This window comes from Bufo bufo, chromosome 4 (assembly GCF_905171765.1).
Source record: "Bufo bufo chromosome 4, aBufBuf1.1, whole genome shotgun sequence".
NCBI lineage: Eukaryota > Metazoa > Chordata > Amphibia > Anura > Bufonidae > Bufo > Bufo bufo.
This window is the reverse complement of record NC_053392.1, coordinates 554,813,480-554,835,912: the sequence shown is the minus strand read 5'-3', so window position 1 is coordinate 554,835,912 and position 22,433 is coordinate 554,813,480. Positions and strand designations below refer to the sequence as shown.

Here is a 22,433-nt window from a genome sequence, read left to right as displayed (position 1 = left end):
AATAAGCAACAAATAAATATTAACTTTTTCATTAACCTAAACCCCAGGTAAATTAGATAATAAAAGGTCTTTGGGTGATGTCACGCCCCTAAAAATCCAGCCAGTATTTTTGGGCAGTAAAGGTGGCAATCCCAATCATGTATGAATAGCTTTACTTGGTGAACAATTAATTTCTTTGTGCGAAAATCTACAGAAAATATAGAAAACGTTACAAAGCACTTAGAAAATGAAGCCTGTATCCAAGTCCAAGTTACAAATGCTCTGAGATTATTGCCATAGATTGTTCACATGAGCCATTGCATTTATTTGTGGGTTATATACAAGTCAATTGCAGAACTGTGAGATATAATAATTGTGTTTCCTTTCACACCCTAGTTTAATTTGGTGACAAAACATTAGTGCAAAAATCAAAAACTACTCATGCATTATGGGGCAGGTCGAAGGCTGGGACTTTTGCAGTTTGTTCATGTGTAGCATTGCATTTTGTGCCATGGGTTGTGCAACACTGTTGTGGCAGGTATTGTATGACCCAAACAACTGGATTTAATTGTTGGATATTCCTTTCCTTTTGCATCCATGACCAGAATAGAAGATATCAAATAAAATCAGCACTGAAGTGCTTTAGATATATACTGTACCTATCTGTAGTAACGCAATACATCCAGAGTAAATGGCGCTGTTCTTGTTACTGCAGACTCCATCCTAGGCATTTCCTTCCCATGACTATGGACACATCATTACAAGTGAGACATTTCTAATGTCATTTCACACTAGCATTTCACAGCACGACTCCAAGTAGGAAGAATTTATCTGCTTTTCTCGCTACAACAAAAATCCCTTTTGGGTGAAAACTATTGATTTGAAGGTTAAATAAATTCATCTTACTGGGCCCCTGTGTAATTTAAAGTAACTTGGCCTTGGGAATCTTTCTGACATTTTTAATGTGCTGTTCACTTGAGTTTTTATCAAGAAAATAAGACATGAACTCCGGGGAGTTTTTTTTTTTTTACGGTGCGATCATTATTAATTATAGGATTTCTTAATGGGTTATGCCATGTCAATTCCTTGTGGCATGGTTAAGTGACATTTAAATTAACAGGCTGCAGTCAACTATGTGGAACGGATCTCCTATATGCTGAATGAGGCTTCTGACTAGCAGATTGTGCTTTTTCCATAGGCTAAGGAAACCATGAGAGGTTTTCTAATAACCTGCAGGAAAATATGCTAAATCAACTCAATTTGTCCTGACAGTAAATTTAAAGAAAAAGTTAATGTACAGAATTCCCAGTGACATCCTGAATTCCCTGGACGTGTAAAATATATGTGTGTATGTGCCTAGGTATCTATCCATGCACAAATACCCAATTAGAAAAAAAGTTGGACGCTGTGTAAAATGTAAATTAATGTAAAAATAAAAACAAAAACAGAATGCCATGATTTGCAAGTCTCAGACTCATAATTTAGTCACAAAAGATCATAGAACACGAATGTTGAAAATGAGCAAATTTACCATTGCGTTAAAAAAAATTATTTATTTAGATCTTGATGGCGGCAACAAATTGAAAAAAAAGTTGGGACAGGGCCATGTCTACCATTGTGTATCATCCCCTCTTCTTTTAACAGCCTGTAAATGTCTGGCAAGTGAGGAGACCAATTGCTGGAGTTTTGGGAGAAGAATGTTTCCCATTCTTCTCTGATGTAGGGTTCTAGCTGCTCAACAGTCATGGGTCTTATTTGCTGGATTTTTCGTTTCATGATGCGCCAAATTCTTTCTTTTGTTGAAAGGTCCGGACTGCAAGCAGGACAGTTCAGCACCTGGACTCCTCTTCTGTGAAGTCATGCTGTTGTAATGGATGGAGTATGTCGTTTAGCATTGCTGAAATATGCAAGGCCTTCCCTAAAAGAAGTCTGGATGGGAGCATACGCTGTTCAAAAACCTCCATATACTGGTCAGCATTCATAGTGCCTTTCCAGTTGTGTAAGGCTACTTTCACACTTGCGTTAGGAGCGGATCCGTCTGGTGTCTGCACAGACGGATCCGCTTCTATAATGCAAACGCTTGCATCCGTTCAGAACGGATCCGTTTGCATAACCATGAACAATGTTCATGATAATGCAAACGGATCCGTTTTGACTTTACATTGAAAGTCAATGGGGGACGGATCCGTTTGAAAATTGAGCCATACTGTGTCATCTTCAAACGGATCCGTCCCCATTGACTTCCATTATAAGTCTGGACGGATCCGCTCGCTGCAAGCAACGTTCAGGTGTCCGCTCACTGAGCGGAGCGGAGGCTGAGCGCTGGCAGGCGGATGCATTCTCAGTGGATCCGCCTCCATTGAGAATGCATCAGGGCTGGACGGCTGCGTTCGGGACCGCTCGTGAGCCCCTTCAAACGGAGCTCACGAGCGGACACCTGAACGCAGGTGTGAAAGTAGGCTTAGCTGTCCATGCCATCAGTGGTGGATTATAATGGGAACGCTCGGGTCAGCAGCCCCGGGTCAGGCATCACTGGAGGGCCCAACTCTGACCCGACGGCGGGGCACGGGAGCAGATAGTTCCTTGCCCTGCCGCCTATCACAGCCAAAAGCTTCAAGCCTAGTAGGCCTCAGGCCTATGTGGTAGTAAAAGCCCGGCGCAGGCGTGCGTGATGACGCCATCACGTGCAATGAGGTCATCGCGCGCCAGCCTCACCATTACAGACACAGGTAAATATTAGCCTTTAGTTTTTTTTAGCCTTTGTTTTTATGCAGAGGAGGTCATATTACTGCAGGGACAGTGGGGGCAAATGATTACATGCGGGCAAATTACTTAATGGGGGCGCAGTGTGGGGCAAATTACTTAATGGGGGCAGTGTGGGGGCAAAATACTTAAAGGGAGCAGTGTGGAGACAAATTACTTAAATGGGGTCAGTGTGCGGGCAAATTGCTTAATGGGGACAGTGTGGGGGAAAATTACTTAATTGGGGCAGTGTGGGGGAAAATTACTTAACCACCTCCGGACCGCTGTACGCACAGACGCGTCCTGGAGGTGGTTGATTCATTCCGAGTGGACGAGCCGGCGCGTCCTCTCGCGATGGCCGAGATTTCCTGTGAACGCGCGCACACAGGCGCGCGCGCTCACAGGAACGGACGGTAAGCGAGTGGATCTCCAGCCTGCCAGCGGCGATCGTTCGCTGGCAGGCTGGAGATGTGTTTTTTTTAACCCCTAACAGGTATATTAGACGCTGTTTTGATAACAGCGTCTAATATACCTGCTACCTGGTCCTCTGGTGGTCGCCTTTGTTTGGATCGACCACCAGAGGACACAGGTAGCTCAGTAAAGTAGCACCAAGCACCACTACACTACACTACACCCCCCCCCCCCGTCACTTATTAACCCCTTATTAGCCCCTGATCACCCCTGATCACCCCATATAGACTCGCTGATCACCCCCCTGTCATTGATCACCCCCCTGTCATTGATCACCCCCCTGTAAAGCTCCATTCAGACGTCCGCATGATTTTTACGGATCCACTGATAGATGGATCGGATCCGCAAAACGCATCCGGACGTCTGAATGAAGCCTTACAGGGGTGTGATCAATGACTGTGGTGATCACCCCATATAGACTCCCTGATCACCCCCCTGTCATTGATTACCCCCCTGTCATTGATTACCCCCCTGTCATTGATTACCCCCCTGTAAAGCTCCATTCAGACGTCCGCATGATTTTTACGGATCCACTGATAGATGGATCGGATCCGCAAAACGCATCCGGACGTCTGAATGAAGCCTTACAGGGGCATGATCAATGACTGTGGTGATCACCCCATATAGACTATCTGATCACCCCCCTGTAAAGCTCCATTCAGATGTCTGCATGATTTTTACGGATGCACTGATAGATGGATCGGATCCGCAAAACGCATCCGGACGTCTGAATGAAGCCTTACAGGGGCGTGATCAATGACTGTGGTTATCACCCCATATAGACTCCCTGATCACCCCCCTGTCATTGATCACCCCCCTGTAAAGCTCCATTCAGATGTCCGCATGATTTTTACGGATGCACTGATAGATGGATCGGATCCGCAAAACAGATACGGACGTCTGAATGAAGCCTTACAGGGGCGTGATCAATGACTGTGGTGATCACCCCATATAGACTCCCTGATCACCCCCCTGTCATTGATTACACCCCTGTCATTGATCAACCCCCTGTAAAGCTCCATTCAGATGTCCGCATGATTTTTACGGATGCACTGATAGATGGATCGGATCCACAAAACGCATCCGGACGTCTGAATGAAGCCTTACAGGGGCGTGATCAATGACTGTGGTGATCACCCCATATAGACTCCCTGATCACCCCCCTGTCATTGATTACCCCCCTGTAAAGCTCCATTCAGACGTCCGCATGATTTTTACGGATCCACTGATAGATGGATCGGATCCACAAAACGCATCCGGACGTCTGAATGAAGCCTTACAGGGGCATGATCAATGACTGTGGTGATCACCCCATATAGACTCCCTGATCACCCCCCTGTCATTGATTACACCCCTGTCATTGATTACCCCCCTGTAAAGCTCCATTCAGATGTCCGCATGATTTTTACGGATGCACTGATAGATGGATCGGATCCGCAAAACGCATCCGGACGTCTGAATGAAGCCTTACAGGGGCGTGATCAATGACTGTGGTTATCACCCCATATAGACTCCCTGATCACCCCCCTGTCATTGATTACCCCCTGTAAAGCTCCATTCAGATGTCCGCATGATTTTTACGGATGCACTGATAGATGGATCGGATCCGCAAAACGCATCCGGACGTCTGAATGAAGCCTTACAGGGGCATGATCAATGACTGTGGTTATCACCCCATATAGACTCCCTGATCACCCCCCTGTCATTGATCACCCCCCTGTCATTGATCACCCCCTGTCATTGATCACCCCCCCTGTCATTGATCACCCCCCCTGTCATTGATCACCCCCCCTGTCATTGATCACCCCCCCTGTCATTGATCACCCCCCCTGTCATTGATCACCCCTCTGTAAGGCTCCATTCAGACATTTTTTTGGCCCAAGTTAGCGGAATTTTTTTTTTTTTTTCTTACAAAGTCTCATATTCCACTAACTTGTGTCAAAAAATAAAATCTCACATGAACTCACCATACCCCTCACGGAAACCAAATGCGTAAAATTTTTTAGACATTTATATTCCAGACTTCTTCTCACGCTTTAGGGCCCCTAGAATGCCAGGGCAGTATAAATACCCCACATGTGACCCCATTTCGGAAAGAAGACACCCCCAGGTATTCCGTGAGGGGCATATTGAGTCCATGAAAGATTGAAATTTTTGTCCCAAGTTAGCGGAACGGGAGACTTTGTGAGAAAAAAATAAAAAATATCAATTTCCACTAACTTGTGCCAAAAAAAAAAAATTTCTATGAACTCGCCATGCCCCTCATTGACTACCTTGGGGTGTCTTCTTTCCAAAATGGGGTCACATGTGGGGTATTTATACTGCCCTGGCATTCTAGGGGCCCCAAAGCGTGAGAAGAAGTCTGGTATCCAAATGTCTAAAAATGCCCTCCTAAAAGGAATTTGGGCACCTTTGCGCATCTAGGCTGCAAAAAAGTGTCACACATCTGGTATCGCCGTACTCAGGAGAAGTTGGGGAATGTGTTTTGGGGTGTCATTTTACATATACCCATGCTGGGTGAGAGAAATATCTTGGTCAAATGCCAACTTTGTATAAAAAAATGGGAAAAGTTGTCTTTTGTCAAGATATTTCTCTCACCCAGCAAGGGTATATGTAAAATGACACCCCAAAACACATTCCCCAACTTCTCCTGAATACGGCGATACCACATGTGAGACACTTTTTTGCAGCCTAGGTGGGCAAAGGGGCCCATATTCCAAAGAGCACCTTTAGGATTTCACAGGTCATTTACCTACTTACCACACATTAGGGCCCCTGGAAAATGCCAGGGCAGTATAACTACCCCACAAGTGACCCCATTTTGGAAAGAAGACACCCCAAGGTATTCCGTGAGGGGCATGGCGAGTTCCTAGAATTTTTTATTTTTTGTCACAAGTTAGTGGAAAATGCTGATTTTTTTTTTTTTTCATACAAAGTCTCATATTCCACTAACTTGTGACAAAAAATAAAAACTTCCATGAACTCACTATTCCCATCAGCGAATACCTTGGGGTCTCTTCTTTCCAAAATGGGGTCACTTGTGGGGTAGTTATACTGCCCTGGCATTCTAGGGTCCCAAATGTGTGGTAAGGAGTTTGAAATCAAATTCTGTAAAAAATGACCTGTGAAATCCGAAAGGTGCTCTTTGGAATATGGGCCCCTTTGCCCACCTAGGCTGCAAAAAAGTGTCACACATCTGGTATCTCCGTACTCAGGAGAAGTTGGGGAATGTGTTTTGGGGTGTCATTTTACATATACCCATGCTGGGTGAGAGAAATATCTTGGCAAAAGACAACTTTTCCCATTTTTTTATACAAAGTTGGCATTTGACCAAGATATTTATCTCACCCAGCATGGGTATATGTAAAAGACACCCCAAAACACATTCCTCAACTTCTCCTGAGTACGGGGATACCAGATGTGTGACACTTTTTTGCAGCCTAGGTGGGCAAAGGGGCCCATATTCCAAAGAGCACCTTTCGGATTTCACAGGTCATTTTTTACAGAATTTGATTTCAAACTCCTTACCACACATTTGGGCCCCTAGAATGCCAGGGCAGTATAACTACCCCACAAGTGACCCCATTTTGGAAAGAAGAGACCCCAAGGTATTCGCTGATGGGCATAGTGAGTTCATGGAAGTTTTTATTTTTTGTCACAAGTTAGTGGAATATGAGACTTTGTATGAAAAAAAAAAAAAAATAATCATCATTTTCCACTAACTTGTGACAAAAAATAAAAATTCTAGGAACTTGCCATGCCCCTCACGGAATACCTTGGGGTGTCTTCTTTCCAAAATGGGGTCACTTGTGGGGTAGTTATACTGCCCTGGCATTCTAGGGGCCCAAATGTGTGGTAAGGAGTTTGAAATCAAATTCTGTAAAAAATGACCTGTGAAATCCGAAAGGTGCTCTTTGGAATATGGGCCCCTTTGCCCACCTAGGCTGCAAAAAAGTGTCACACATCTGGTATCTCCGTACTCAGGAGAAGTTGGGGAATGTGTTTTGGGGTGTCATTTTACATATACCCATGCTGGGTGAGAGAAATATCTTGGCAAAAGACAACTTTTCCCATTTTTTTATACAAAGTTGGCATTTGACCAAGATATTTATCTCACCCAGCATGGGTATATGTAAAAAGACACCCCAAAACACATTCCTCAACTTCTCCTGAATACAAAGATACCAGATGTGTGACACTTTTTTGCAGCCTAGGTGGGCAAAGGGGCCCATATTCCAAAGAGCACCTTTCGGATTTCACAGGTCATTTTTTACAGAATTTGATTTCAAACTCCTTACCACACATTTGGGCCCCTAGAATGCCAGGGCAGTATAACCACCCCACAAGTGACCCCATTTTGGAAAGAAGAGACCCCAAGGTATTTCGTGATGGGCATAGTGAGTTCATAGAAGTTTTTATTTTTTGTCGAAAGTTAGTGGAATATGAGACTTTGTAAGAAAAAAAAAAAAAAATCATCATTTTCCGCTAACTTGTGACAAAAAATAAAAAGTTCTATGAACTCACTATGCCAATCAGCGAATACCTTAGGGTGTGTACTTTCCGAAATGGGGTCATTTGTGGGGTGTTTGTACTGTCTGGGCATTGTAGAACCTCAGGAAACATGACAGGTGCTCAGAAAGTCAGAGCTGCTTCAAAAAGCGGAAATTCACATTTTTGTACCATAGTTTGTAAACGCTATAACTTTTACCCAAACCATTTTTTTTTTTACCCAAACATTTTTTTTTTATCAAAGACATGTAGAACAATAAATTTAGAGCAAAATTTATATATGGATGTCGTTTTTTTTTGCAAAATTTTACAACTGAAAGTGAAAAATGTCATTTTTTTGCAAAAAATCGTTAAATTTCGATTAATAACAAAAAAAGTAAAAATGTCAGCAGCAATGAAATACCACCAAATGAAAGCTCTATTAGTGAGAAGAAAAGGAGGTAAAATTCATTTGGGTGGTAAGTTGCATGACCGAGCAATAAACGGTGAAAGTAGTGTAGGTCAGAAGTGTAAAAAGTGGCCTGGTCTTTCAGGGTGTTTAAGCACTGGGGGCTGAGGTGGTTAATAGGGAAAGTGTGGGGGAAAATTACTTAATGGGGCAGTGTGGGGGCAAATTACTTAATGGGGACAGTATGGGGGCAAATTATTATATTTTTTTTTTTCAATCAAATCGTTTTTTATTGTTCAAATAAAGTTGGTATATCACAATATATTTTGCATCACAATTTTCTTGGTGTTTTCTCCCCTCCGCATCTCAAATATACACAATTTATAAAAAACATTATCATATGTCCATATATTTGTTACATCTTCTACAATCATTGTACATAATGAATATACCAAAATAAAGACAAATCATTTACAGAGACATTTGACTGTTATAACCCCAACAACACCCACCCCCCCTCCCCCAACTGCCAAACCTCCCCCCCCCCCAGATCAGAGCATGAGTTTCCTAGACCTTTTATATTACAACATGAGTGTGAGACAGCCATTCATTCCACAACTTTTCAAACTTCAAAGGACATCCCCTCCTAACAAACACTCCCTTCTCTAATGTTAACATATCATGCACCTTTCTCACAAATTCATCCACAGTTGGCGGACTCCCCTGGATCCACCTAAAGGCAATCAATTTCCTGGCCACATACAGTAGTCTCCCAACTGCCACCTTGACCGCCTCTCCCCCACCAATCTCCTTCACATATCCCAGCACACATATCTTAGGGTCCTTCTGCACCCTCAACTCCAGGTTACGATTAATCAAAGTCAACACCTCGTCCCAATATCTACTTAGCACTGGACAAGACCAAAGCATATGAAATAGATCTGCACCTTCCGCCATACATTTTGGACAATTATCATCAGTTCTAATCCCAATTTTCCGTAAAAACACTGGAGTTTTGTAAACTCTGTGGATGATAAATAGTTGTGACAACTTGCCCTGTTCACTTACAGACACTCTCGGAATTGCCTCCAATATATCTTCCCACTGTTCCTTAGGGATGTCCCCCAGATCCTTTTCCCATTTTCTCATCCTAGTAAGGGGGAATTCTACCAGAAATTTATCTAAAAGCAGAGTATACACCTGTGATATCAAACCTCTCTTTCCTCCAGCTGGGAGAACCAGTTTATGGACCACATCCACTTTTGCAATAGTGCATCCCTTCCTTATCGTGACCTCATAAGCGTGTCTCAGTTGCAGATATTGATAGAACCACACTTTGGGAATGTTGAATTCCTGCTGTAGACCTTGAAATGATTTAAATACACTAGTCTCAATCAATTGACCTATCCTCATTACTCCATGGGATTCCCAATTTCGGATTCCTGATAGAGAAGTGAATTCTGGCAACAGGTTATTGTTCCATATTGGGGAAAGCTCTCCTACCCCACCAACTCCCCTGATCAATTTCACCTTTGCCCACACTTTTTTCATAAGCTCTATAAGCGTCACTTTCTCTCTTCCCCCATGCATCCCTGCACCTTCCAGAATACCCATAAGATCCCTACTACCCAACCAGTGTTGCAGTATCTTCCCCGTCACATCTGGTAGCTGAAATTCCATCCAACCCTTGAAATGTTGACACTGAGAGGCTAAGAAATAAATCCAGGCGTTAGGGACAGCTAAGCCACCTTCAGCCTTGGGATATTGCAGCGTCTCCAGCTTAATTCTAGCTTGACCATATTTCCAGATGAGATCTCTAAATATCGAGTGTATTTTTCTAAATCTCTCCACTGGGATCCATACAGGTGCATTATTCAATATATATAGTAACTGAGGCATCATTACCATTTTTAGGAGATTCACTCTGCCCACTACTGACAAAAAGAGTCTACCCCATGTCCTTGCCTTAAGCCTGAAGGTATTTAGCAAAGGAGTTAAATTAAGCTCTTCAAAATCTAGCAGTCTAGGTGTTATATATAGCCCCAAATATTTAAACTTGCCCACCCAGGGAATCAAACTATCTGCCCGCACACCAGAGAGTGCCTGTCCGTCTACCGGCATCAAGGCAGACTTCTGCCAATTTATCCGAAGTCCAGAGAAGCCACCAAATTTATCTATCAAAGCCATGGCCGCATCCAGAGAGCCCCCAGTGTCACCCAAAAATAGCATAGTGTCATCAGCATACATTGCCACTTTGTTTTGCGTCTCACCATATCTAACCCCCACAATATGAGGTGACAGGCGAATAAGGGCTGCAAGTGGTTCAATTGCTAACGCAAACAACAAGGGTGACAATGGGCACCCCTGTCTGGTGCCCCTGGCCAAAGAGAAGCTATCTGACAGCCCCCCATTAGCTCTGATCCGTGCTTTTGGGCTTGAATACAACACTTTCACCCACTATATAAATCGAGTACCAAAGCCCATGACTCTCAATGTTTCCCATAGGTAGTTCCATTCAACACTGTCAAACGCCTTAGCGGCGTCTAACGCAAGTAAGGCCCTATCTCCTCCATTATCTGCTGGAATATTCAGACTAGCATATACTCTACGGATATTTATAGCAGTCGATTTCCCAGTCATAAAGCCCGTTTGATCCGGGTGCACTATAGTAAGTATTACCCTGGACAGCCTGTTCGCCAACACCTTCGCCAGGAGCTTCACATCTGCTGTTAGTAGCGAAATTGGTCTATAGGAATCAGGAACTTTGGGATCTTTCCCAGGCTTAGGAATAACTACTATGATAGCCTCCTGCATAGAATGTGGTAGCGAACCCGTCTCCAGAGAATATTCAAGAACCTTAAGTAATTCAGGGAGAAGTAACCCTTGCAATTTTTTATATACCTCCACTGGTATACCGTCTGCCCCCGGCGCCTTACCATTCGCCATCCCCCCAAGAGCTACCTCCAACTCCTCCAGCGTGATCGGCTCTTCCAGTCTCTCCCTATCCTCCTCAGATAACACTGATAGCTGAGCCTCAGCCAGAAAGGCGGACAAGGCCTCCTCAGAGCTAGACTCCTTGGAAGCATAAAGAGAGACATAAAACCCTTTTAGAATATCTAATATCCCTTTTGTATCCTGGCTACTATTTCCGTTACCATCCATTAGCTCTTGTATACAAGAAGAACCCCTCTGTGCCTGAGAAACCACTGAGAGCAAATGCCCAACTTTCTCTCCCTCCTCAAAGGATCTTTGGCGATAGAAACTACGCTTCCTATCCGCAGCCTGTAGTAGGTGACACCTCAGTTGTTCCTGAGCTACCTCTAGCGCCTCACTATTAGCCATGGTGGGGATTCTACCAAACTCCCTTTCAGCCTCAGTCACTTGTACATGAGCTTTAACATCCGCCTCTCTGGATTTAGATTTATGCTTACTTATTTCTTTGATCAATACCCCTCTCAGAAACGCTTTCATGGCATCCCATACTCCGTGAATTGAAGCCGTCCCTCCATTAATAGAAAAGTACTCCCTGATCTCCCTAGTAATCTCAGACAGATCACCCAGTACATTCAGCCAATGTGGGTTACATTTCCACAACCTCGGTCCCTGCCTAAGCACGCCCAGGCACAAATCAACCTGCACCAAGGAATGGTCAGACAACGACCGAGGATGATAAATAACATCTCTTATCAATGGCAGCATAACATCATTAACCAAAGCCAGATCTATGCGTGATAGTGAATGATGCGTAGCAGATCTACATGAAAACACCCGCTTATCAGGGTTGCGCAGCCTCCAAACATCAAGTAAGCCAGTTTCCCTCATAATATTCTTTAGAGCCACACTCCCCGGTGATCCACTGGCACCTTCTACCCGACACCTATCTATGGAGTCATTCAATGTACAATTGTAGTCCCCCACTAACAGCCACGGCAGTCCAGGGAAGTCCGCCACAAAGGTCATAATATCCCTTATTAAAGGGGAAGCAAAAGGTGGAGGCACATACACTGACACTAACACCACCTGGATCCCATCAATCTTGCACACTACACACACATACCTGCCCTCAGCATCCACACATTGCTTCAAATGTTCATACCTTATACTTTTATGCACAATCACACTTACGCCCCTGGAGTGAGAGGAATGGATTGCATGTACCACATGACCTACCCAGTTCTTGTTCAGCCACTGCACATTATCATTGGACAAATGCGTTTCCTGTAAGCAGCAGATAGCCGGCTGAAATCGACCCAAATATTGAAATATACATTGTCTTTTTCGTGCATCAGCCATTCCCCTCACATTCCAGCTCAACACTTTAATCACCTGTGTCATAATGAAAGATTACATCATGTTTGAATCTCACACTCCATACTAAAGTCACTCTCGCATAATTCACGCCCCTTACCCATCTCTGACCCGTCCCCCTCCCCCCCGTCCCTCCCCCTCCCCCTCCCCAGTGATCAGACTACTTTGAACAGTAACCCCAACCCCCCCCCTCCCAAACATCCAACTCTAACGCAGGGCAATCTGCAAGCACCATGCCCAATGCTGAACAAAAATCATTTCTGATTCCAACACTCGCCCTCAGGTAGAGAATCCTCTCCACAACTGGGAAATACATTTCTTATCCCAACTTCCTACTCCTGCATCAGGATCTACCATGTGGTAGCAACACTCAATACACTTTATAACTGGTGTAACATTAAAGTGACATTAGGGTGCAATCCTATGCATATAAAGTGAACACAAACTGCAAACTGTTTCCTTCAGGTGTCCAGGGCCCCACTTCTCAATTGCCTCTCGTGGACGTCCAGCCACTGTGTCGCTTCATCAGGGTCCTCAAAAAATCTGGTGGATCCCAATGCCACCACTCGCAATCTGGCCAGAAACAACATGGCGTATGGAACTTGTAGTACTCTGAGCCTTTTCTTTATATCTATAAATCTGCTTCTCCTCCGCTGTACCTCATTGGAATAATCCGGATAAATGGACACTCTGACCCCATTCATGACCATCTCATCATTGTCCCTTGACTGGCGTAGGATAGTGTCCCGATCTTTAAAGTGTAGAATCTTCGCCAGTATGGGGCGAGGAGGCCTGCCTGGCGGGAGCGGCCGCGACGGGACTCTGTGCGCCCGCTCAACCGCGTACAGGGAAGATAGGCCCTTCTCATGGAATAACTGGTGCAGCCATTTCTCCACAAACTCTGTAGCATTGGTCCCTTCTGTTTTTTCTGGCATTCCAACAATTCGCAAATTATTCCTCCGCGATCTGTTCTCTAAATCATCCGCTTTGGCGTATAAGGCAGCTATATCTTTCCCATTCATTTTTGACGCCATTTGCAGGGGCTGAATAACATCTTCCAGTGAGGACACCCTCTTTTCCAGATCTGAAGTGCGCTCAGAAATCTTGTGCAGGTCGTGCCTGATTATGGACACATCTGATCTCAGGCTGCCAACTTGTACTGCAAGCACTTTGAGGGTACTGTTGCAGCTTGCCACTGCCACCATTATATCTTTCAGTGTGGGCTCCCTTATAGAATCAGCCCGCAGGTCTGCTGGAACTATTTCAGGGACCGCAGAATTGGGCACCGGCTGACCGGAGAAAACCGGGTCATCACTGTCCATGGATCCGTCCTCCTGGTCAGAGGAGGAAGGTATATCAGTCCCTTTATCACTGGCCGAATCGCCCACTCCACCGTCCAATCTGGCATATTTACTAAGTTTAGCAGCCGCACTCTGGCTCACCATCTCGTGCCGCGCCGACCCCTCTCCACTTCCGGCGCCATCTTGGATTTTCTCCATGCGGTCTTGTTTCGCCAGTTTGGACGATTTCCTCGGCATTTTCAGGCTCCGACTTTGTCACCGCAATTACCGGGCACCTTCCTCTCCTTAGGTAAAGTAGTTTCAGGCAGTTTGAGTGCGCTTTCACTGTAAATGAGCAGGATCTTAGCAGGAGCAGTGAAACGTGCGTCTTACTCCATGCACTCACAAGCCACGCCCCGGGGGGGGGGGAAATTATTTAATGGGGACAGTATGGGGGCAAATTACTTAATGGGGACAGTATGGGGGCAAATTACTTAATGGGGCAGTGCGTGGGGAAATTTACTTTGTGGGGCCAGTGTGGGGGAAAACCACTACACGGGGTGGGGGGAAGGCAGTGTGGGGGAAATTGCTATATCAGGCAGTGTGGTGGAAATTACTATGTGGGGGCAGTGTGGGGCAAATTACTATGTGGGGGCAGTGTGAGAGAAATTACTATATGGAGGCAGTGTGGGGGAAATTACTATATGGAGGCAGTGTGGGGGAAATTACTATATGGGGGCAGTGTGGGGGAAATTACTATATGGGGGCAGTGTGGGGGAAATTACTATATGGGGTAGTGTGGGGGGAAATTACTATATGGGGTAGTGTGGGGGGAAATTACTATATGGGGTAGTGTGGGGGGAAATTACTATATGGGGGTAGTGTGGGGGAAATTACTATATGGGGGTAGTGTGGGGGAAATTACTATATGGGGGTAGTGTGGGGGAAATTATTATGTGGTGTGGGGGACGTTGCTATTGGGGAGGCACTGTAGGGGCCTTTCTATTACAGGACATATTAGGGGACATTATTTTTGGGGACACTATTCAGGCATTATTACTTGGAGCACAATATAGGATGTTATTATTACTGGGGGGCACTCTAGGGGACATTATAATTGTTGTAGACACTATAGGGATCTTTGAGATAGTTTATCAAACTGGTGTAAAATATAGTATAGAACCTGGGACATTGGGGAGCACAGTGGGCACAGTATTGAGAGTGGCCGCAGGATGACATTCTTGGGACACCAGGATGGGGAAGTTGATGGAAAAACTGAGAAATCTAACATGTCTGTGTAATAAACTCTGTAGAGACGAGATGCGGCTGAAAGAATTTGCCATGGTGGTCTGGGTCAGACTCAGGAGAAGAGGAAAGAGAGGGTCTACATGACAGGAGATGTTCCTGGATGTAAGAGGTATGTGGTGCTGTATTCTCCTCCAAATCTTTTTTATTATAATCATATGTATTTTAAATTTGGCAAATTTGTAACAGCCCAGATAACAGTTATAACTTTCTGTGTACAGATAACGTAGGGGGTAGCGCCATCCTGGTCCTCACAGCCCGGTTGTTTGGTGAGTCGGCTTCATTATATTGTTATATTTGGGATTGTGTCCTTTACCATCTTGGAGCCTGTGTGTACATATGTATAACTGGTCATTGTGATGGTAACTACTGCTCATGATCCTGCTACTGCTGATTCATCTTGATATTGTTTTACTCAGCATTTTTTCTACATTGTATTTAATAACTAGTGCGGTCTGTGTAGAGCCAGGATGGTGTTTTTTTTCAGTCACTTTCTTCTTTTTAACGGTATGATATCTGTTATATATTGAATATGTAATAAAATACTTTTTTTATGGGCACTTATGAGCTCCATGTTTTTTCTGCTTTTTGGTTTGGTACAGATAATATAGTAGATGTTCCGTGCAGTCCTATGTAACACCCCACATAACACAATACTTCACTGTGTTATGTGGGGTGTTACATAGGACTGCAGGTAACATCTATGACATCTGTACTCAGAGAGTATTGAGATGGTGGGGGTATGATTCCTGGTACCCTTGCCAATCCGCTTGAGGAGACTGCGATGTTCCAGTGAGCGCCTTAGCCTCTTTGCTCCTTACCAAGCACAGCTCTGTCCATTTGATAGCACTGCGCTAGGTATTACAGCTCAGCCCCAATCACTCAGATGGGACAGAGCTGCACCTAGACCATGTGAACGATGAATGTGATGTCATATGGCCTAGGAAGAGACTGTGGCGCTCACGAAACACTGCAGCCTCTTCATATAGAAAACATTTTTAACTAAAATGGACGGAGGGGCCTGAGTTGGGTGGATAGCCCCGGGCCTATCATGCACTTGATCCGCCCCTGCATGCCATAAGCACTAAAGCAACCCCAGACCATCAGAGATGCAGGCTTATGAACTGTGCGCTGATAACAAGCTCTCCTCTTGAGGCTGCGAGACATGGCATCCGTAGTTTTTTTTTTATAGAATTATAAATTTTAATTCATCTGACTAAAGAAACGTTTTCCATTTTGCCTCAGTCCATTTCAAATGAGGTTTGGCCCAGAGAAGATGGTGGCATTTCTGGATTGAGTTGATATATGGTTACTTTTTTGCATGATACAGCTTTATCTTGCATTTGTGGATTGCATGCTGAACTGTATTCCCAGACCATGATTTCTGGAAGTGTTCCTGAGCCCATGCAGTGATTTTGAGTACAGAATCATGCCCGTTTTTTTAATGCAGTGCCACCTGAGGGCCCATAGATCACAAGCAACCAATACTGACTGTTGGCCTTGTCCCTGGCATACATGGATTTCTTCAGATTCCTTGAATCTATTGATGATATTATGTAGGTAGATTGTGGGATATTCAAAGTCTTCACAATTTTACATTACAGAACATTTTTCTGAAATTGTTCCACAATTTTTAGACATAGATTTTCGCAAATTGGTGAACCTTTGCTTCTGAGAGACTCTGCCTCTCTAACATGCTCTTTTTATGTCATGTGTAAATTGATCCTCCAACTGTTTTTTATTAGTACCACTTACTTTTCTAGCCTTTTGTTGCCCTGGTCCCAACTTTTTTGAGATGATTTTCTCCCATCAAGTTCTAAATTAGTAATTTTTTTTTCATGAAATGGTAAAATGTCTAACTTTCAACAGCTGGTATGTTTTCTATGACCTATTGTGACTTAATCATGTTTTTTTTAATATAATTTTTAATGAATATTACATAAGTCATATTTAATTTTGCTTCACAGATCCTCAATTAGATAACACCTTTCTCCTGCACCTGCCTTCCAAGGTTGCTCTATCATAGAGGATCCATAATTTGGAATACATAATTTAGCAGCCTCCTCCTCTACAAGCTGGCTGCTGATTGGTCTGTCAAGTGACTTTGCATTAACTTCTTTGCTACAGTCAATGTGATTGGGCAAAGCCATCATTGAAGCGCCAGCCTTTAGACTAATTCAAATGCAGAAAAACAGCTCAAAAAGGACACAAAAGCATGAGACCACAGCTTATAGAAGATCCGCAATGAGAAGATCTGTCTAGATAGCCTTTAGATTCAAAATGTAAATCTTTATAAAAGTTTCAATAATTTTCAGTTAACTATGCAGAGGAGGTGCTGAAATCTACATGATAAAATAACCAACTCCTCTGTCATTATACAGCAAGTAGATTATAAACTAACTAAAGCATTATCCTAAAATAAATAACCTGGCTGCACTGCTGTTTGTCTTCCTAGAATGCAGTTCACTACTGACATCTCTTGCACAGGGCTGGAAGCAGCAAATCGACACCAGAACATCTCAAGGAAAACCCCAATTTTACTCAATATATTGAAAACAGTCCACAGATTAAATCTACACATTGCATATCTTTGAAATACATTTCTTTTCTTATCTGCTTTTTAATCCTCTGATATGTTATTCTCTGTTCAAACAAAAAGCTAATATCAAAATTCTGCTGGCTCCCTATAACCAGAGATCAGTGCATTGTGGGAGCTCAGAGGACAGGTATACAGGTAGCGCTGAGCAAGGGAATTACCTGCAATTCATAGGGCCCGATAGCAAAATAAGATGGGGCCCCACCACCTAGTGCAAGACAATGAAAACAGCAGCATAAGTAGCAAAAATTATAGGTATGTATAATAGCACAAGGTATCAGAAAACCAGCATTATAGCAAATATTGTTATTCCCCACAAAAAGACCCCCCTTAACCTCTGGGCTCCATAGGGAATGCTATGAATGCTATGGCTATAGTTATGTCCATGGAGGAGAGATGTAATGCCAAAAGTCTGCCTGATAAATTGCAGAGAGGCTCTAAGAAGTTACACTCACTTTAGGTGTGATTGGAGAAGAAAATGACAAATAGCTCAAAAAGTGATTCAAAAAGTTACTTCGATTTTTATTAACATGTTAAATTCAGAAGTTGAGTTTTCCTTTAAATAAGCAATCCCCCCCATATATCGCAGGGTATATGTGTGCAAAAGCGGTGTGATCCTGATGTTTTATATCTGTATCAGCCCTAACCACGACTGAGCTCTTATCCATTTTTAAGTGAAAGCTTAAAGGGGTTATCCCACAAAAAGTATTATTATGCAATGAATAGGGCATTTCAAAAGAAGTATTATTTCAATACATACAATAAAAAAAATTGGTTATTTTTTTCAAGTACATTACATTTTCCTCTTTAGTAGTGCCCTCTGCTGTTTATCCTTCTGGTCCACCTTCTACTGCATTCTCTGGTGGACTGGCATGCTCAGTAGCTTTCCTCCTTCCTTCCTTTCCCTTCAGTGCTGGCATAGTGATCTTAGGGTCCATTTACGCGTCCGTGTGTGTTTTGCGGATCCATCGCTGCCACTTAATAGAAAATGCCTATTCTGTCCACAATTGCGGACAAGAATAGGACATGTTACATATTTTCGGGATCGGAATTGCGGACCCGGAAGTGCGGATCCGCAATTCCGGATCCGGGCAGCACATCGTGCTGCCCCATAGAACTGAATGGGTCCGCAATTCCATTCCGCAAAATACGGAACAAAATTGCGGACGTGTATATGCGGAAGTGCAGCAGGTGAGGTGGCCCAGATATCTCTCATGTCTAAAGCTTACTTGTCTATCTTACCTGTACCCTCTAACACATCTAAATGGAAGATGGACCTTAATTCTACTTTCACTGATGAACAATGGACACAAGCCTGTTTACATAGTTCTAAAACTTTGCATTGTGTTACTCATTTAGAATCCTCTAAAAAACCCTTAGGCTGGGTTCACACGAGCGGATGCCGTGCGTGGCATCCGCTCCGTGAATGACAGCCAAGACCCGATGCAGACTGCAGAGGCACGGAACATTAACATGACTGATAATGCTCCGTGCCTCTCTGTGATCTCTTTACTACGAAATCACAGTGACAACTTTATCTCACTGTGATTTCGTAGTAAAGAGATCACAGAGAGGCACGGAGCATTATCAGTCATGTTAATGTTCCGTGCCTCTGCAGTCTGCATCGGGTCTTGGCTGTCATTCACGGAGCGGATGCCACGCACGGCATCCGTTCGTGTGAACCCAGCCTTATACCGACGGTACCGCACTCCGTATTGTCAAAAATGTATCCCCAATCCTCGGCTATACGCGGAAGTATTGGCGATGTCATGTATCAGTGGGCAACTTACTACATATCTGGTTGAAATATAATTTGATTACACCTCATTATATTTCTTTATAACATTATTCCAATCCTTTCCTTTAATTTTTAGTGGAGGTCCTATGTAGCTCTACTATCCCTGGGTACTGATGATTTACGCACTCCACATCTTGTTATTCTAGCAGATATTTTGTCAGTCACCAGATCCTGTATAGCTAAAAACTTTGGATGAGAACATCTGTCCCCACACTGCCTGAAATTACGAGTAAAGTTAATTGTAATTGTAAAATGTAATAGTCTCAACTCTTTCAGGCGCAGTTGGGAGAGACGGCTGACCTAATCGGGGCTCTCTTGTTAATGTAAGCCATTTCCACTACCAACCTGAACTTTCCTTTTGGGTGATGACACCTAGATATCAAAACATGGAAACACTTATTGATCAAACTTCTTTCTTGCTTATTTCTGCATTGGATTATCGGCGGTCCAGTTGATCGTCAAGTTGTTCTTGTTTCCTTCCTCCCTATTCTTTTCTCCTTAAAACTGATATGGTATTTACACTGTTGCATAATCAAGCAGGCCTTTTGTGTGAATTATAGTCATTTATTTTTATTTTTTCATTTTATATCCTTTTCTTTTTGGGACCCTACTAACACATCTGTTGTTTCATTTCTCAGGTATGTGACCACTGTATATTTACTTTTTGGGTTTTACTTCTTTCTCACGGCCTGATTTGCTCTGCTCCTACTATATTTTGATACGCTATAATGTAAGTGTATTCTCAACTATTTCTGTATTGTTTTATCCCTTCTCTTTACCTGTTTATTTGTTTGTGATGGTAAATTAATAAAATATTTGTTAAAAGAAATCTAGCCACATCTCTCTAAACATTGGAGAATTAAATTGCGAAGGCAATGCATATCATATGTATCTCTAGGGCAGGGACTGCCAACCTGAATCTCTCAAGCTGTTGAAAAACTACAACTCCCAGCATGCTCAGACTGCCTACAGCAATCAGCCTACACCAGGGCACGGTGGGAGTTGTAGTTTTACAACAGCTGGAGAGCCGCAGGTTGGCCCTTACTGCTCAAGGGCTACATGTGACTGACTATTTTATATGCAGGGGAGGAAGCAGTTAACAAACGCTAACCCAAACTCCTCCTGGGAGATGCACGGGCTTCATGAGCTGCTGTCCGCCCACAGAAAGTCCTAAGATAATGTGGCTAAAAAGTTTTTCTTTTGTAACCCATGGGGCACTGTTAGCCTCAAAGTACAATGTTTAGTGAGTTCTTTTCAAAAAAAAAAAAAAAAAAAAAAAAAAAAAAAAAGCTGTGATCTGATCTCTGGATCCTCTTGTCCATTCCTGGAATTCAATCAATTGCCGTATACCCCGCCATTCCTTTTGAAAGTATTGCTACACTTGCACAGTGGCAGCAGTCGGACATGAACAATTCTTCTAGTAATAGAGTTGCGCCTAAGCCAGCAAACCGTCCAAGGTGAGCCTCTAAACCTCGATCCTGTTTTCTTTACACTGGACATACTCCCCCTATGGAGTGCCTTTTTCTCTCCCTTACAGCCCAGATATTATGAGAGGCGTGAAGGAAGTCAGACAGTATCCAGGAGCCCCATCCCTCTTGCTCATTATAAGGTTTATGATTATTTTCCATACAATTTTGCAGGATATATCACATTGAAATAGCTGCACCGGTAGTAACATTCTCCAGTTCATATCTGTGTTGTGGCATCAGTATATAACAGAAGCCACAATGCTGTGATGGATCTATTACACGATGGACATTAACAGTGTGTGGCGGACTTATAACATGTTCCAGGACTACAAGAAGCAGCACATTGTTAGTCCAGGTTTGCTTTTACATTGCAGCTGGCACCTGAACCCCCTTTTTATACATCGTTTGGAGGTGCTAGTCTAACTTTCCTTTGCATTATAATATGTTACGTCATGGCTTCCACTGTCTTAATGGATAACAGTGCTGCATGCTGCTCCCGGTAACACAGTGAGATGTACTGCCCGATAATTATGCATCTATCATCCTGATGAAAGATGCCAATCAGCCGACAAAAAGGCATTTGCTTGTTCATTGGCTGAACGATTATACGGGCCAATTATCGAGAACAAGCGATCCAATATTAGGCCCAAGTTACTTACGTTCCGTCCAATTGAACTGTGCAGAGTACAATACAAACAAACTCTAAAAGGAGGACAATTTTACAAACTAGATTACCACGACATACAGAACGTACGACTATACAGTATATGCAATCAGTTCACTGCCAACTCTTCCTCATTTTTTATTCAAAGTGGATCTGTCCTCTGTGAAGTCAGGGATCGGCAGGTGGTATTTGAAGCTTATCTCCACTAATTCTTCTTCCCTAGAAACTAACCAATAACCCCCCACATCTGTAACATTGCAGCAGTACAGAAAAAGTATTGATTCAGAAAAAGCAGCTTTTTAAATGGCCTTAATTCTTACCAACTCCAGCGTTTATTGATTCTGCATCTATTTCCTCAGCCTTTTTCTTTGCCACTTTAGCTAGTGCCCATTCACCCTTATCTAGTGCAAGGTAATGGATGTCCTTTGGAAATAAAGCAAAATAAAAGATTAATCTAAAATGAATCTTGGGCGCACAACAAAGAAGAATTTCAAAGAAAAAGAATCTTTTATTGCCCAGATCACAGAACATAGACAGAACTGATGAACCCACAGTTACGTTTTAATTTTCTCAATTTTCATTCTTCCGCGATGCAAATTGTATCATCTTACGCACACCTTATCTCCAGCCAGGCAATCAAACACATTTCAGGAAGTAAAAAGCATATATTTTACTTGCCAGCTTATGCTGCACTTTCTGACCAACCTATGCCTTTGAAAAGTCAACTGCTGGAATCTGTAATTTTGGACAAAGACACCTTTGAATTAATAGTACATACTGTCCAAAATTATGCCACTTCACAGGCGTTTAATTGAGTCTCCTAATGGAATTGTCAAGGGTTATTTAATATCACAAAACTGCAGTAAATGTATCCAAACTGTTCAACTTTATAAACAGTAGATACACCAGCAGTGAGAGAAAGGC

General features: G+C 43.3%; 1 protein-coding gene across 2 annotated transcripts in view; it reads right to left on the bottom strand.

The window, feature by feature from the left end:
• LOC120999260 (WD repeat containing planar cell polarity effector) overlaps window positions 1-22,433 on the bottom strand; it is a 470,467-nt gene that overhangs the window by 132,160 nt on the left and 315,874 nt on the right. For both annotated transcript variants that reach the window (XM_040430129.1, XM_040430130.1), the window contains one exon: window positions 21,830-21,932. In XM_040430129.1, coding sequence (XP_040286063.1) covers window positions 21,830-21,932 — 103 coding nt within the window. The remainder of the gene's footprint in view (window positions 1-21,829; window positions 21,933-22,433) is intronic.